The 15,687-nt window shown below is 37.4% G+C and overlaps 3 protein-coding genes across 5 annotated transcripts in view; 2 read left to right on the top strand and 1 right to left on the bottom strand.

Moving 5' to 3' along the window:
* The first annotated feature begins 183 nt into the window (after nt 1-183).
* zgc:101765 (uncharacterized protein LOC450036 homolog) lies at nt 184-4,059 on the top strand. The gene is made up of 2 exons (XM_051705103.1): nt 184-403; nt 540-4,059. Exon 2 carries the CDS (start codon nt 559-561, stop codon nt 1,423-1,425), a length of 867 nt encoding a protein of 288 aa, XP_051561063.1. The 5' UTR covers nt 184-403; nt 540-558; the 3' UTR covers nt 1,426-4,059.
* Nucleotides 3,908-7,692, bottom strand: badb (BCL2 associated agonist of cell death b). 2 transcript variants are annotated; one of them, XM_051705120.1, is made up of 4 exons: nt 7,625-7,692; nt 6,581-6,726; nt 4,831-5,024; nt 3,908-4,633 (listed from the first exon to the last, which is right to left on the bottom strand). In XM_051705120.1, exons 2-4 carry the CDS (start codon nt 6,717-6,719, stop codon nt 4,520-4,522), a joined length of 447 nt encoding a protein of 148 aa, XP_051561080.1. In that variant the 5' UTR covers nt 6,720-6,726; nt 7,625-7,692; the 3' UTR covers nt 3,908-4,519. The 2 variants fall into 2 exon arrangements, with proteins under 2 accessions (XP_051561080.1, XP_051561073.1); XM_051705113.1 differs by having other exon boundaries at nt 4,831-5,027.
* A 6,134-nt stretch (nt 7,693-13,826) lies between these two features.
* The window catches only part of exoc6b (exocyst complex component 6B), a 170,133-nt gene continuing 168,272 nt past the window's right edge, over nt 13,827-15,687 (top strand). Inside the window, exon 1 of one of the 2 annotated variants that reach the window (XM_051722276.1) lies at nt 13,827-14,045. In XM_051722276.1, the coding sequence (XP_051578236.1) occupies nt 13,957-14,045 (89 nt within the window). In that variant the 5' untranslated portion in view covers nt 13,827-13,956. The remainder of the gene's footprint in view (nt 14,046-15,687) is intronic. The other variant, XM_051722363.1, reaches the window with a different exon arrangement.

The following is a 15,687-nucleotide window of genomic DNA, read 5'->3' on the forward strand; positions in this document are numbered from 1 at the left end:
CCGGCGGGTAAATGGTTAAATTAAAGCGCGTCGGGCCTGTCGAGCACTATCGGCGTTCCCGCCTCCAGGTCACGACAACAAACTCTGATTGGCTAAATGCAACATCCGGTGAGGGGCAAAACCGAGTTCCATCCGTATATAGAAATATGTTCCGCCCTTTTATTGTCACATGATCAAGTTTGGTTGAGTTGAAGCTGGAGAGTTGTGAAATATTGTTAGATAAGGCTGTTACAGACCTCCTGTATGTTACAGGTAAAACGTAGGTAAATTACAATAGCATTATTGTTTATGTGGAATATATCATTAGTAACATTTAACTTGCACAGCACATGAACTCTGACCAAGTTCTTTTATTGATGTCATTGGAAACAGTTTGTCTCCATTGTTTCTAAGAACTTTTAGGGTGAGTTTGTTTCTCTACATTTCATGCGTTATTGCCAGTTTTATCTGCTGAGTGCATTCTTAATCTGCCTTTAATCAATTGTTTATTGGCTGTTGTGCCTTACTTTATCTCTTTGCATTGTAATTTCCAACTTTAGGTTTACTCCTTGTCTCCTGATGACAGACAGTCAGCCATTTGTACATCTCAACACTGGCACTCGGATGCCTCTGTTGGGTCTGGGTACATTCCGTTTAAAGGGACAAGAGGAAACCTACAATGCTGTGGATGCTGCTTTGACAGCAGGTTACCGTGCTTTTGACACAGCCGCAGTTTATCGTAATGAAGCACACATAGGTCATGCCCTCCGTTGCCTGCTTCCTAAGCATGGACTCTCACGAGAGGATGTTTTCATAACCAGTAAACTGGGTCCCAGGGATCAGGGCTCCAAAGCAAAGCATGGCTGCCTGAGGAGTCTGGAGCAGTTGGGACTAGTCTACATTGACTTATACCTTATTCATTGGCCAGGTACTCAGGGGCTGCCAGTGGGGGATACACAAAACCCTGGAAACCGTGCTCAAAGCTGGGGAGTTTTGGAGGAATTCTACTCCGAAGGAAAGTTTCGGGCAATTGGGGTATCTAATTACACTATAGATCATATGCTGGAGCTTCTGAAGAGTTGTAAAGTCCCCCCGGCTGTTCTTCAGGTGGAGTTCCACCCAAAGCTGGCCCAAAAGGAGCTGAGAGGACTGTGTGAGGAGAGAGGTGTGTGTTTTCAGGCATATTCCTCTCTTGGAACAGGAGTTCTTTTGTCAGACCCTGTGGTTCAGGATGTAGCAAGAGAGTGTGGGAGGACATCAGCCCAGGTTTTGCTGAGGTGGGCTGTACAACAGAATATTCCAGTATTGCCAAAATCAAGTCAGCCAAAACGCGTGGAGGAGAACAGGCATCTGTTTGACTTCGAGCTTGGAGAGAAGGACATGGAAAGGCTCTCTGCTCTTGATTGTGGGGAGAAGTTTTGCTGGGATCCCACACAAGTGTCTTAAAGACAATTAAAGGGATAGTTCCCCCCAAAATGAAAATTTTCTCATCATTTACTCACCCTCATGCCTTCCCAGATGTGTTTGACTTTGTTTCTTCTGCAGAACACAAATTATGATTTTTAGAAGAATATTTCAGCTCTGTAGGTCCATACAATGTAAGTGAATGATGACCAAAATTTTGATGCTCCAAAAAGCACATAAAGCCATCAGAAAAGTAATCCATATTTTCAGAAGCGATATTAAAGGTGTGAGTGAGAAACAGATAAATATTTACGTCTTTTTTTAGAAATTCTTCTTCCTGCCCAGTAGAGGGCAATATGCATGAAGAATGTGAAAACACAAGAAGATGAATGTGAAAGTGAATGTTAAAGTGGAGATTGACTGAGCAAGTAGGAGAATTTGTAATAAAAATTGACTTAAATATTGATCTGTTTCTCACCCACACCTATCATATCGCTTCTGAAGACATGGATTATACCACTGGAGTCATATGGAGTACTTTTATGCTGATTTATGTGAGTTTTGGAGCTTAATTTTTGGCACCCACTCATTTGCATTGTATGGACCAAAAGAGCTGAGAAATTCTAAAAATCTTCATCTGAGTTGAAAGAAAGTCATCCACATCTGTGATGGCATAAGGGTGAGTAAATGATGAGAGAATTTTTCATTTCTGGGTAAACTATTCCTTTCATTGACAAAAACTCAAATTATTGCTTAACTGATCAAAATTCCAAGGTTCACATGTTATTGTGACAAGTGCCAAGGCACAAATATAAGTTTTTTTAGAGATTAGCTAGCTGACTCAAACTTGCTTGACAATTCAATAGTTAAAGGGATAGTTCACCCAGAAATGACAATTCTCTCATCATTTACTCACCCTCATGCCATCCCAGATGTGTATGACTTTCTTTCTTCTGTGGAACACAAATTAAGATTTTAGAAGAATATTTCAGCTCTGTAGGTCCATACAGTGCAAGTGAATGGTTGCCAAAACTTTGAAGCTGCTAAAAGCACATAAAGGCAGCATATAAGTAATCCATTCAACTTTAGTTTAATCCATGTCTTTTTAAGCTATCCAATCGGTTTCAGGTTAGAACAGACGAAAAAAATCTCAAATCATGATTTCAAGCTCGATTACACTTCCCAGTGCTTGACACATACGGAGAGTGCTTGATGGTGCTAGGAAGAGTTATCAAGCTTGAAATCAAGACCATCAAGGAGACTGCTGATGTCAAGTTTTATAGTGAAAAATGAGTTATACTTTGGTATGTTCTCACCTGAAAAATCGCTTTTGATCGCTTAAGAAAACATGGATTTAACCACTGGAGTCATATGGATTAATTTATGCTTCCTTTTTGTGCTTTTTGGATCTTCAAAATTCTAGTCAGCATTCACTGCATTGTATGGCCCTACAAAGCTAATATATTCTTCTAAAAATCTTAATTTGTTTTCTGCAGAAGAAAAAAAGTCATACACATCTGGGATAGCATGAGGGTTAATAAATGATGAGAAAATTGTAATTTTTGTGTGAACTATCCCTTTAACTGTGAGTTAGAAGTTCTGATGCAATGTAAAAATATTTTACTCGGACTTTTGTTGAAAACAATTTAGACATAAACAAGTTGAAATGATTACAGAGATTATTTACTTCACTCTAGTTGACTGGGTTATACTTTGAGGAGTGGAGTTTTAAGCTGTATGTCCATGTGCAATCTCTGGACCACAGATAGAACAAATCAACAGAACATAACAGAACTAAACTCAGTGCATTTGATGTACATTACCAAACACAAACATTGGGAAAGAGTAATATTTGCTTATAACATTTTTGTGTCCTGGCCTAATTCTCCCCATTGGCCCTTCTCAGTCATGGCCTCCTAATAATCCCCATCCATTAACTGGCTGTATCACTCTACTCTTTCCTCTCCACCATTAGCTGGTGTGTGGTGAGTGCACTGGCGCACTATGGCTGCCGTCGCATCATCCAGGTGGATGCTGCACACTGGTGGTGGTTGAGGAGAGTCCCGTCATCTATGTAAAGCACTTTGAGTGTAGTGTCAGAAAAGTGCAACGTTTTACGCAACAGGTGTAACATTCATCCATTCATTCATTCCACTTTAGTGAGAAAGAAGCACAACTTGAGTTCAAATGATGGGGTGAATTAGGCTTTTATTAGAATATATTGGTTACAAACATTAACAAAGTAAAATATTGGTTACAAACATTAACAAAGTAAAATATTGGTTACAAACATTAACAAAATAAAACATCATCAGAACAAAATGTTTATTGTATTGAAAAACTAAGTTATCAAAAATTACATTTTCAAGTAATACCATTAATGATGGTGTTCTCTGTTCTTGCTCTCTTGGGTATATAGACCCATTCTTGTTTTTTGGCTCTTGGCTTTTCAGTGTTGAAGCCATTATGCCTGTGGGTTGTAGACCATTCCTGAAGGTTTTTATGACTCCAAGATAAAGGCCTCCCCAAAGTGGTCAAAGTCCCTTGACAGTATGAACCCTGTATGTGCCACTGTGGATAAAAATGCTACCAAGTTCATGTTCTTGTACAGAAGATTGTCTAAAAATATTGTTAAAAAAATCATTTAACAGTGTACAATAAAACTCCTCAGACTTCTCTGATGTGCTTTTGTTAAAAAAAATATTCCATCATCTTAATTTTATTCTTTCCTCAAAATGAAAAAGTGGAGAGTCATCTGTCCAGGATTCATTGTATCTGTTGTTGTTGCTGAATTTGAGAACTATTGCAGAGTTTGACAATCTTTGTGTTTTCAGCATGCTGATATCATTTTCTCACTTTCACTAAATTTACCGTATAGTGTTTTTAGAGTTATAGAAAGATCAGAAGGAAATCTCCACTTTGTGTATTCTCTGTGGTATAGCACATGCCAGTGAGAAACAGAATATGGGTTTCTTTAGTCAAGAGTCCCAGTGCAGCTCATGAAAAGGGTTTAAACCAGTCAGTGGAATTATTCCTTCACTTCAATGCAGTGCATCCTTTTCTTTTACCTCCCAACTATTATGTACAGTAGTCCTCTTTTTCTCTCTTCTTCCATCATTCATTCACATTCAATCAATCACTCTGCGGGACGTGACTCAGCATCAGACTCTTTGTGGCTCCAGAGGAGGGCCAACCAGCTGGGTGACTGTCGCATTTGACGTGCTGTTCCTGCACTCTTTACTCTCTTCATCTGTAAGGCAGAGGTTTAAGAGATCAGAACAACATTTTCATTCTGTATGTGTTGTTAAATAAGTAGCTTAAATAGTTTTGCAAGATTTTTATTTCTCCATTGATTTATTTGCTATTCTTACTGGGACTGGTATTTCCATTTCTTTAATAGTCTAAACCCTTCCCTTCTCCCATTGTAGCCACTAATTATTTTCTTACCCCTTTATCAAGGAGGATGTCAAACTCATCGCTCATTCTTCTCAGCTGCTGGCCATATTTCTTAGCTGCCCACAGAACTGGGGGAGCAGAGCGGGATCGAGGTCTGAAAGGATCGCCTCCAGCCAAGTCTTCCTCTCCTGCCACCAGCAGGTCCTCCTCGTTCATCGAGAGATTCCTCTGCCTCCCAAATTGCTCTGCTACAAAGACATCTGATATTAAATGACCCTTACCTGAACACATTAGACCTAACATTAAGATAAAACTTAGACATTTCCTTTACTAACAATATTTTTGTTAATTATTGGGTCCAGGGTATAAAAACAAAACCAAGGCTAAACTCAGAGTAGTTTGTGTATAAATTGGCTTTTCATTAGATTATTTTACTCTTCGTATTTGCTTAAAGGAATAGTACACCCAATAATCATAATTCTTTCATAATTTACTCACCCTTATGCTGCTTCTGTGGAACAAAATGATTTTTTGTAGGTTACATTATGCGTGTGTTTGTCCATACAATGCAAGTCAATGGAGACCAAAACTATCAAGCTCCAAAAAGGATACAAAGGCAGTATTGCTTCAGAAGACATGTTTAAACCATTTCAGTTGTATGGATTAACTTTATGTAACATTTATGGACAAAGAGACCTCATATATCCTTCGAAGAAATCTTTTTGTTCTGCAGAAGAAAGTCATATGAGTTTGTTAAAGGAATAGTTCACCCAAAAATGAAAATTCTCTCATCATTTACTCACTCTCGCACCAACCAAGATGTGTATGTCTTTCTTTCATCTGCTGAACACAAGGATTTTTAGAATAATATTTCAGCTCTGTAGGTCCATACAATGCAAGTCAACAGGGTCCAGAACTTTGAAGCTCAAAAGCACAATAAGGAAGAATAGAAGTAGTCCATAATACTCCAGTGGTTCAATGAAAATATATTCATTAGCGAAACGATAGGTGTGGGTGAGAAACAGTTCGATATTTAAGTCCTTTTGTATTATAAATCTCCACTTTCACCAGCCCCCCAAGCACTCTTCTCTTCTGAGAATTCTTCTTCAGCGATTAACATTATTTGTGCATATCGCCACCTACTGGGCAGAGAGGAGTATTAACAGTAAAAATGGAGTTAAATATTGATCTAAATATTGTTTCTCATACACACCAGTTTAGGGGCAGCGGTGGCTCAGCGGTTAAGGCTCTGAGGCTGACCCTGCACTCTGACCCCAGCTTAGCTGGGATATGTGAAAAAAAGAATTTCACTGTATATGTGCAAAATGTATAATGTGTGATAAATAAATACAATTAATTAATTAACACCTATCATATCACTTCTGAAGATATTGATTTAATCACTGGAGTCATATGGATTACTTTTATGCTGCCTTTATATGCTTTTTTTAGCTTCAAAGTTTTGGCAACCATTCACTTGCATTGTATTCTTCTAAAAATCTCAATTTGTGTTCAGCAGAAGAAAGAAAGTCATACACATCTGGGATGGCATGAGAGTGAGTAAATGATGAGAGAATTGTATTTTTGTGTGAAATATTCCTTTAAGCTTAAAAACCATGCAGTTACACAAACGACAAATTGAAATTCTCTCTACACATTACAAAACTTCTACAAGCTGATTTATTCTTTAAAAAAATGCTGACACAATTTTCATTGTGTTCTGCAGTGCCATGTATCCAGGATACTACAGAGATGATGTGTTTTCTAGGAAATATCCCAAAGGCCCTTGCGACTGACTTACCTTTCAGCTTATCAGGTACAGTGAGGTGCTGCTTCCTCTGCGGTGATCCACTCTTGGCTTCTGTCTGACGGTGACCAGAGTCCTCTCTGTCTTCTGATGTGTCCGACTCATTGTCAGAAAGTGTGAACATTTGTGCCATAATTAAACTAAAAGTTGAATGAAAAAAGTAAATTCATTACATTTTCTTTTTTGCCTGTCAAATAAGCGCATTTCTAAATGTGTTGTATGTTAAGAAGCTGAACTTGAATCACTGTACATATGGCTGTATGATATAAAAGTTAGCTAACACCATCCGTGTTATCCACCTCATGGAAAGGCTTATCCTACAACATCAAAGATCACCTCAAGGATCGACTCTCACCCCCAATGATGAAAATAAGGCTGAGGTGCCAATACAACACGAATAATTCAAGGAAGAAACTCATTTTTGCGCAACATCTCACAATTAGGCCACCAACAAGAAAACAATGCCGTGAATGGTATGACCTCCCATCACAGTCAAACTTTCAATCTGATCATCTCCACTATGAACGTTTGTGAAGTAAACTGGCACAGCTACATTTCTCAGAGGTGTTTTCGGAGAACTAACCTGTTTCACTTTACAACTGACGGAGAATCTCATATAAAAATAACTTAGCTTTGAACACACTTCACCCAGCTCTGTAAATGGCGCATAAATGAGTGTCACAAGACTGGACTTATAATATTCCCGATTGTTATTCTGTTGTTGTTCGGCACAAGCACACCAAATGATCCTCGAACACAGTTATTATGGTTTTGTCGAGTTTATTATTATTAATGAGCCTTTATTTTTTTAAACAGACGTAGTTATAATCTCACACGTTAAAACAGGGATCAACGGGAAGCATTTGTTTACAACTTTAGGCTCCATGCCAGCCCCCGGATGCGAGTTAAACCCAGTACCTGTCCAGAAGTACTGGGAGGTTGCTGAACAAATTAAAATGGGTCTTTCAGTTAACTTACAACAGTTACTCGCTTCTTATATTATTTGGTTGTATATCTGCTGAATATCAAATATCTCACCACCGCTTCTTGGAGTGTGTCGGTGTCTTGTGTGCAGTTTTCCGTGTGTGTGTGTGTGTGTGTGTGTGTGTGTGTGTTTGGACTCCTCCAGCTGTCCTGACACTCGCACGTGCTGTGTGTTGTAGAAGCGCAACAACATTTCACTTTAAAGTGATAGTTCACCCAAAAGTGAAAATTCTCTCATCATTTACTCACCCACATCACATGCCATTCCAGATATGTATGACTATCATTCTTCTGCAGAACACAAACAAAGATATTGAGAAGAATATTTCATCTCTGTAGGTGAATGGTTACCAAATCTCTGAAGCTGTAAAAAGCACATAAAGGTAATCCACAAGACTCCAGGGGTTTAATCCATGTCTACTGAAGCGATCCAATCATTTTTGGATGAGAAAAACTAAAAAACAAAACAAAATGTAATGCCGTTTTCACTATAAATCTTGGCATCAGCAGTCTGCATGATTTCATGCTTGATTACATTTCCTAGCACCATCTTGCACTCTGTGCATGCGTCAAGCACTAGGAAGTGTAATCGAGATTGAAATCATGATTGTGCTTAGAGGCTGTAATGGCAAGATTCATGGTGAAAAAGGAGTTTTATTTTGGTTTGTTCTCACACAAAATGGATTGGATCACTGCAGAAGACATGGATTAAACCTCTGGAGTCATATTAATAACTTTTATAGTGCATTATGTACTTTTTGGAGCTTCAAAGTTTTGGTGACCATTCACTTGCATTGTATGGACCTACAGAGCTGAAATATTCTTCTACTTTTTATTTGTTTGTGCTCTGCAGAAGAAAGTCATACACATCTGGGATGGCATGAGGGTGAGTAAATGATGAGAGAATTTTTAGTTTTGGGCAAACTACCCTCAAATGCATGGGAATTTCACCAAACACTCTTACATATTTGGGTCTTTAGAGATCCAGCACGTATATCAATCATAAATGGATCTACAAAATGCCCAGATAGTGTAAAATTTTCAAAGAATTTTCAAGAAAATTAGAAAATAATAGAATAAAATATATCTGTATATGTTCTGATGTTTTATTTTTAATTTATCAAAAAGCAGGACAAAGCTAGAACAGGATTCATTACTTTCATACTGAAATTTCATGAAACGCAACTGGCTGTCAAACACTTATTGAGCTACACATAACCCATAAGATAAGCAACACATAAGCTACATCTAAGTATTTTCTCAGGCACTTACAGAGTCTAAATAGATGCACAACTTACTTCAGTAGTACACCCAAGTGACAATAGTCATATTATACTGTTCATGTGTTGTACTTGCTATAGTTTACTTCCACATTGTTTCTTCAACAAATAGCAATGTTAAATATCAATTAAGTCAGTCACTGAAACAACAACACCACCTTGAGTAACAAATAGATATATACAAATAAATATGTACAATATGTGTGAACATGCATATGGGATACTGATAATTAATTGTTGCACAGAAAATCTATATAGTATATATTTGTATGAATATAGTACTAATTTATATTTTAATAAACAAAGAAATAGATATCCTGTGATAGTAAACTGATATAGATCTGAAATAAATCATAAAAATATAATTTATGGAAGTGCAAAAAAACAAACAAAAAAAAAAAAACAAAGACACTACAACATACCTAGGGTCTCCAGTGACCTAATACACTTTTGGTACTTAAGCCATATATATATATATATATATATATATATATATATATACACATATACACACACACACAGCTGAAGTCAGAAGTTTACATACACCTTAGCTAAATACATTTAAACTCAGTTTTTCACAATTTCTGATATTTAATCGTAAAAAACATTCCCTGTCTTAGGTCAGTTAAGGTCACTACTTTATTTTAAGAATGTGAAATATCAGAATAATATTAGATAATTATTTATTTCAGCTTTTATTTCTTTCATCACATTCCCAGTGGGTCAGAAGTTTACATACACTTTGTTTATATTTGGTAGTATTGCCTTTAAATTGTTTAACTTGGGTCAAATGTTTGGGGTAGCCTTCCACAAGCTTCTCACAATAAGTTGCTGGAATTTTGGCCCATTCCTCCAGACAGAACTGGTGTAACTGAGTCAGGTTTGTAGACCTCCTTGCTCGCACACGCTTTTGCAGTTCTGCCCACAAATTTTCTATCAGATTGAGGTCAGGGCTTTGTGATGGCCACTCCAATACCTTAACTTTGTTGTCCTTAAGCCATTTTGCCACAACTTTGGAGGTATGCTTGGGGTCATTGCCCATTTGGAAGGCCCATTTGTGACCGAGCTTTAACTTCCTGGCTGATGTCTTCAGATATTGCTTAAATATATCCACATAATTTTCCTTCCTCATGATGCCATCTATTTTGTGAAGTGCACCAGTCCCTCCTGCTGCAAAGCACCCCCTCAGCATGATGCTGCCACCTCCATGCTTCACTGTTGGGATGGTGTTTTTTGGCTTGCAAGCCTCATCCTTTTTCCTTCAAAGATAATGATGGTCATTATGGCCAAACAGTTCAATTTTTGTTTCATCTGACCAGAGGATATTTCTCCAGAAAGTAAGATCTTTGTCCCCATGGGCACTTGCAAACTGTAGTCTGGCTTTTTTATGGTGGTTTTGGAGCATTGGCCTTTCCTTGCTGTGCAGCCTTTCAGGTAATTAATTATATTTATTTATCACACATTTGCAGTGAAATTCTTCTTTTTTTTTTTTTTTTTCCTTTTCACATATCCCAGCTAAGCTGTCAGCCATGATACAGCACCCCTGGAGCAGATAGGGTCAAGGGCTTTACTCAAGTGCCCAACAGTAGCAGCTTGGTGGTGCTGGGGCTTGAACCCCCAAACTTATGATCAGTAACCCAGAGCCTTAACCACTGAGCCACCACTGCCCCTGGTTATGTTGATAAAGGAATCATTTTACTGTGGATATAGGATATAGATACCTGTCTACCTGTTTCCTCCAACATCTTCACAAGGTCCTTTGCTGTTGTTCTGGGATTTGTGGAGGTCCACAAATTTTTTTTTCTGAGATCTTGGCTGATTTCTTTTGATTTTCCCATGATGTCAAGCATAGAGGCACTGAGTTTAAGGTAGGCCTTAAAATACATCTACAGGTACACCTCCAATTCAATACACCTCCTATCAGAAGCTAATTGGCTAATTGCCTAAAGGCTTGACATAATTTTCTGGAATTTTCAAAGCTGCTTAAAGTCACAGTTAACTTAGTGTATGTAAACTTCTGACCCCCTGGAATTGTGATATAGTCAATTAAAAGTGAAACAATCTGTCTGTAAACAATTGCTGGAAAAATTACTTGTGTCATGCACAAAGTAGATTTCCTAAACGACTTGCCAAAACTATAGATTGCTAATATTAAATCTGTGAAGTGGTTAAAAAAATGAGTTTTAATGACTTAAACCATGTTTGTAAACTTCTGACTTCAACTGTGTGTGTGTGTGTATATATATATATATATATATATATATATATATATATATATATATACCTCTGTATTTCTATCGCCTGTTTAGAATCAGAACTAGTGATGCCTGCTTTACAAATGAATTACTCATTTGAGTCGATTCCTTCAAATAATAAGTCAAGCAGTTTGGCAAAATGGTCCGAATCATTCAGACAGCTCTTGCACTGTATAATTTGGAGCGTTTTTCACTCAGTATAAACAGAAATGAAATAAATAGAACAGAAAACAATCAAGTGGAAAATTTACCATCATGATACACAGAGAAGACGAGGAGGTAAACTTAACTGTTCAAACTTTATTAAGCGCACTCATTCCGGCTGCATGTCTCTCACAACAACTCTCTCTCAGTAATGAGAAAGACATTCTTATGTCTTTATTAAGTTCAACACCTGTGTGTGCAGCTTTTGAACAACTCAAGGTAAAGCCATTTTTTCAACCAAACATGTATAAAAAAAGAATCATTGCATATTTTTTTGCACGTACATTGGAGTACTATGTAAATACCATGGTGTACATCAATGCACCGCAGTATTACCATGTGATACCATCACAATACCATGGTCAGCAGGCTATTTTTTATTTGTATTTTTTTTTTTTTTTTTGAGGGGTAGTTAATTTTGAGAATATTTAACTAGTGCTGGGTGAATAAGTCTTTTATCACTGCTTTGTAGCCCATAGTTACATTAATTACTACACAAGATATATACTTGTGAAAAGGTAAAAATCAATTAAAATGATTTAATTCACCAGAATTAAATGCGTTAGTGCCGTTTTTGCAAAAAGTTTCTCCCGGGAGAGCATGTCCTCAGACCCCCAATGAGGGTACACTGTTTTGCTGGACCTGTGCTTCAGACAGTACTGTAAAAAGCTGAAAACACCCCTGAAAATGTTGAGGCTGCAGCATAGAGCTTTATCTTCTGTTGTCACCACGTGGAAACTGATATTCATAAAATTGCTTGGCCATGCTGGGTTTTGCACATATTTAGTGACCAAAGCTCAGCTATCCCTGTCAATGATTTAGCACTTCTTCAGCACCAGCAATCAAAACTCGCTGGCGCTGCCCCTAGCTACACTGTTCATTTGTAAAAAAAAAATTCTTACCGGAATAATGGACAAAAAAGTTTACAATCCTTTTTCACAGTAGTAGCTATAGGAGTGGTACCACCATGGGTATTGCCAATGGGTAAGGCTGACTTAAATCTAGTTAAAGACAAAGAAATATATGAGGGTAATTGCAATTATTATGTAGAGAATAATTTAAAGAGGAACTATTTCCCTTTTATACAGTTATATACAGATGGATCTAAAGCACCAGACACTGCAGTAACTGGAACTGGAATATACATCCCAGAATTTAAAATCCATGTCAACAAAAGATTGTCAGTTAATTTAGTATATGCAGTTGAGTTGGATGCATTACTTGAAAGTCTCCAATGGGTGGAACAGGTTAAACCAGACAGGGTTATCATATGCTCAGATTCTCTATCAGCTCTCAGTAGTCTTTGCAGTCTCCAGCCAGGTAGAGAGGACATATTATCGGATATTTATATGGCATCACAGTCACTAGATAATATGAGAATTGATATAAGATTCTGTTAGGTACCAGCACATAATGGAATAGAGGGTAACGAGGTTGCGGATATGCTAGCAAAAAAGGCACTAAGGAGTAATATAATAGATATAGAGGTGACATTAGTTAGAGGGGAAATTAAATCAATAATTACAAATGCAGTATTAAATGAGTGGCAGAGGGAATGGGATGGTGGTGAATTAGGAAGACACTACTATAATATTCAGCCAACAGAATGCAAAAATATATATAATATAGGACGGAATAGAAGAAAGGAGTGATATGCTCAAGACTAAGATTTGGACAGGCATCTGTGGCAATAATAGGAAAACATGATACAGGCAGGTGTGAATGCGGCAAAAAAGAAACTGTGGAACATGCCATGTTAAAATGTGAACAGTATTTGGTGGAAAGGAAAATAATGTGTGAAAGTTTGAAAGGAAAGGAGGGAGATGTGGATTTGTTATGGTGGTTGTTGGGAAAAGAACTAGAAGATAGAGGGAATTGTAGGGTAGTTATGGAATTTCTGGAAAAAACTGGACTTGATCGAAGGATATAATAATGTGAAATACTTATTAAATAGTGGAGTATACATAACAATTAACTGCACACACATAGAACTGATAAACACCTTGGATGGGAGCTGAACACGCAACAGCTCATATCACACATCTCAAGAAAAGCATATACTACATAACACACAACATGTGATAGAGCGTCACCATGATGAATGCACAATGCACAGTAAGTGGCGGTATGTGCTCATGACACCAACCCGCCATTAAACTCAAAGAAGAAGAACAAGAGGAAGATTTATTTCACAGTAGTCGATATGCACAGATGTCCGACCACTTGGCACGCTTGATACATGAAGCACTAGATGTCACTGTCTTCCAGCACATGGTTTGTGTTTTCGGTTGGCGGTATGTCGTATGTGGAGATTGTATTTAGCATTAAAAAACGTAATATAGCCTTCTACATTCATACGTACATACTTAATCATTAATATACATTTTTTTCTATTAAAATGGCCCATTCAATACAAACTTTCTTCTTTGAACCATTGAAATGTTCAAATAATTGACTAAAAATAAAGTAACTTAATTAAATTATTTTATCCTGCTTCATGTATCCTCTCAAAGTATTAACGAAACATAAAATGTGTATTGTTTCTCTCTAAAACGCATTGTCCCCGTAATGTTTCGGCCAGTAGTAAAACCGGAAGTAAAAGCTCCAGTGTTTTTCCCGTTTCTGTGCGAGCGCTGAGTGTGTTCTGATGGCGAGCGCGGAGACAGCGGCGGAGCACGAGCGAATCCTGCGGGAAATCGAGAGTACAGACACTAACTGCATCGGACCCACACTCCGGTAAGTCTTCGGTTAACGGATATGGAGGGCTCGGGGTGCGTGGTGACATTGTGGAGAAAAGGTTCTCGGGGAGGGTGTTCTCCTTGTTCCTTCAACTTCTCACTTCAGAGGCTTGCCAAGAAATCTTCCATTCAAGTTGTCAGGCTGGTGAAGTAGGTGTTCAGTAGCGGGTTAGAGAGAGTATTTTAGTTAGTATTCCTCTCACACGGCTCTCTGCACGGCTCCCGGACAGCAGGCGGATATTGGAGAATAATGAATATAGCTCTTTATATGAGAACATACCAAAAGAAACACGAGCACAGTTTGTGAGGTTGCTGTCCATTGTATTTAAGGAAGTAGCCTAGGGCTTTTAACTAACTGAACCTGACACGTTGACTTCTCCCAAAATGGATTATTATAGCGTCATGAGCAAACGTTTAGTTTGTTAGCTTAGTTAGGGAGCAAACGAGTTGAAAGTAGAAGTTCTGTTCATTAAGACAAAATTAAAGTTTGAACAGCTTTACTATTGTGGAGCTGTCAGCTTTTAAGCATTTAGCAATCAGACTGCTTATCTCTGCTTTCAGTTATTTGGTCAGGAACTCTCTGTTAGGATTTGTTTACATTATGGAAAACACCAAACCAGCAGTATTTTTGGGTAACACTTTACAAATAGGTTTCTTTTGTTAACATTAGTTAAAGGAATAGTTCACCCAAAAATAAGTTATCTAATCATTTACTCACCCTCATTCAATCCCAGATGTGTAGGACTTTCGTTCTTCTGCAAAACAAAAATGAAGATTTTTAGAAAAATATTTCAGCTCTTTGTCCTCACAATGCAAGTGAATGGTGACCAGAACTTTGAAGCTCCAAAAATCACATAAATCAGCATAAAAGTAATCCATATGACTCCAGTTGTTAAATCAATATCTTCAGAAGTGAATTGATAGGTATGGGTGAGAAACAGATCAATAATTAAGTCCTTTTTTATTCTCCTCTCTGCCCAGTAGGTGGCGAAATGCACAAAGAATGTGAATTGCCAAAAACTATAGATGAAGAAAGTGAAAGTGGAGATTTATGATAAAAAAGGACTTCAATAGTGATCTGTTTCTCACTCCCACCTATTATATCGCTTCAGGAGGTAGGGATTTAAACACTGGAGTCTTATGGATTACTTTTATGCTACCTTTATGTGCTTTGTGGACCTTCAAAGTTCTGATCACCATTCACTTGCATTGTGAGGACCTACAAAGCTGAAATATTCTTCTAAAAATCATTTTTTATGTTCTGTAGAAGAAAGAAAGTCACAGATCTGGGGTGGCATGAGGGATCTAATCATAATGATGAGATAATTTGTATTTTTGGGTGAACTGTTCCTTTAATGCATTAGGTATCATGAACAAACAATTAACAATATACTTTTTTTCAACATTTGGTAATCTTTGTTAATGTTAGTTCATAAAAATACAATTGTTCATTGTTAGTTCATGTTAGTTAGTAGTGCATTAACTGATGTTAACAAATACAACTTTTGATTTGACAAATGTATTAGTACAATATGTGTTGAAATTAACATTAACCAAGATTAATAAATGCTGTAAAAATATTGTTCATTGTTAGTTCATGTTAACTGATGTTGTTAACTAATGTTAACAAATGGGACCTT

Source organism: Myxocyprinus asiaticus, chromosome 1 (genome assembly GCF_019703515.2).
Source record: "Myxocyprinus asiaticus isolate MX2 ecotype Aquarium Trade chromosome 1, UBuf_Myxa_2, whole genome shotgun sequence".
In the NCBI taxonomy this organism is placed as follows: domain Eukaryota; kingdom Metazoa; phylum Chordata; class Actinopteri; order Cypriniformes; family Catostomidae; genus Myxocyprinus; species Myxocyprinus asiaticus.

Coding starts and splice junctions, on each gene's coding strand:
- badb (XM_051705113.1), bottom strand. CDS start 6,719: ATGGCACAAATGTTCACACTTTCTGACAATGAGTCGGACACATCAGAA. Junction 5,028..6,580: donor TGTACCTGATAAGCTGAAAG/GTAAGTCAGTCG, acceptor ATGTCTTTGTAG/CAGAGCAATTTGGGAGGCAG. Junction 4,634..4,830: donor ACATCCTCCTTGATAAAGGG/GTAAGAAAATAA, acceptor TCTGCCTTACAG/ATGAAGAGAGTAAAGAGTGC.
- zgc:101765 (XM_051705103.1), top strand. CDS start 559: ATGACAGACAGTCAGCCATTTGTACATCTCAACACTGGCACTCGGATG.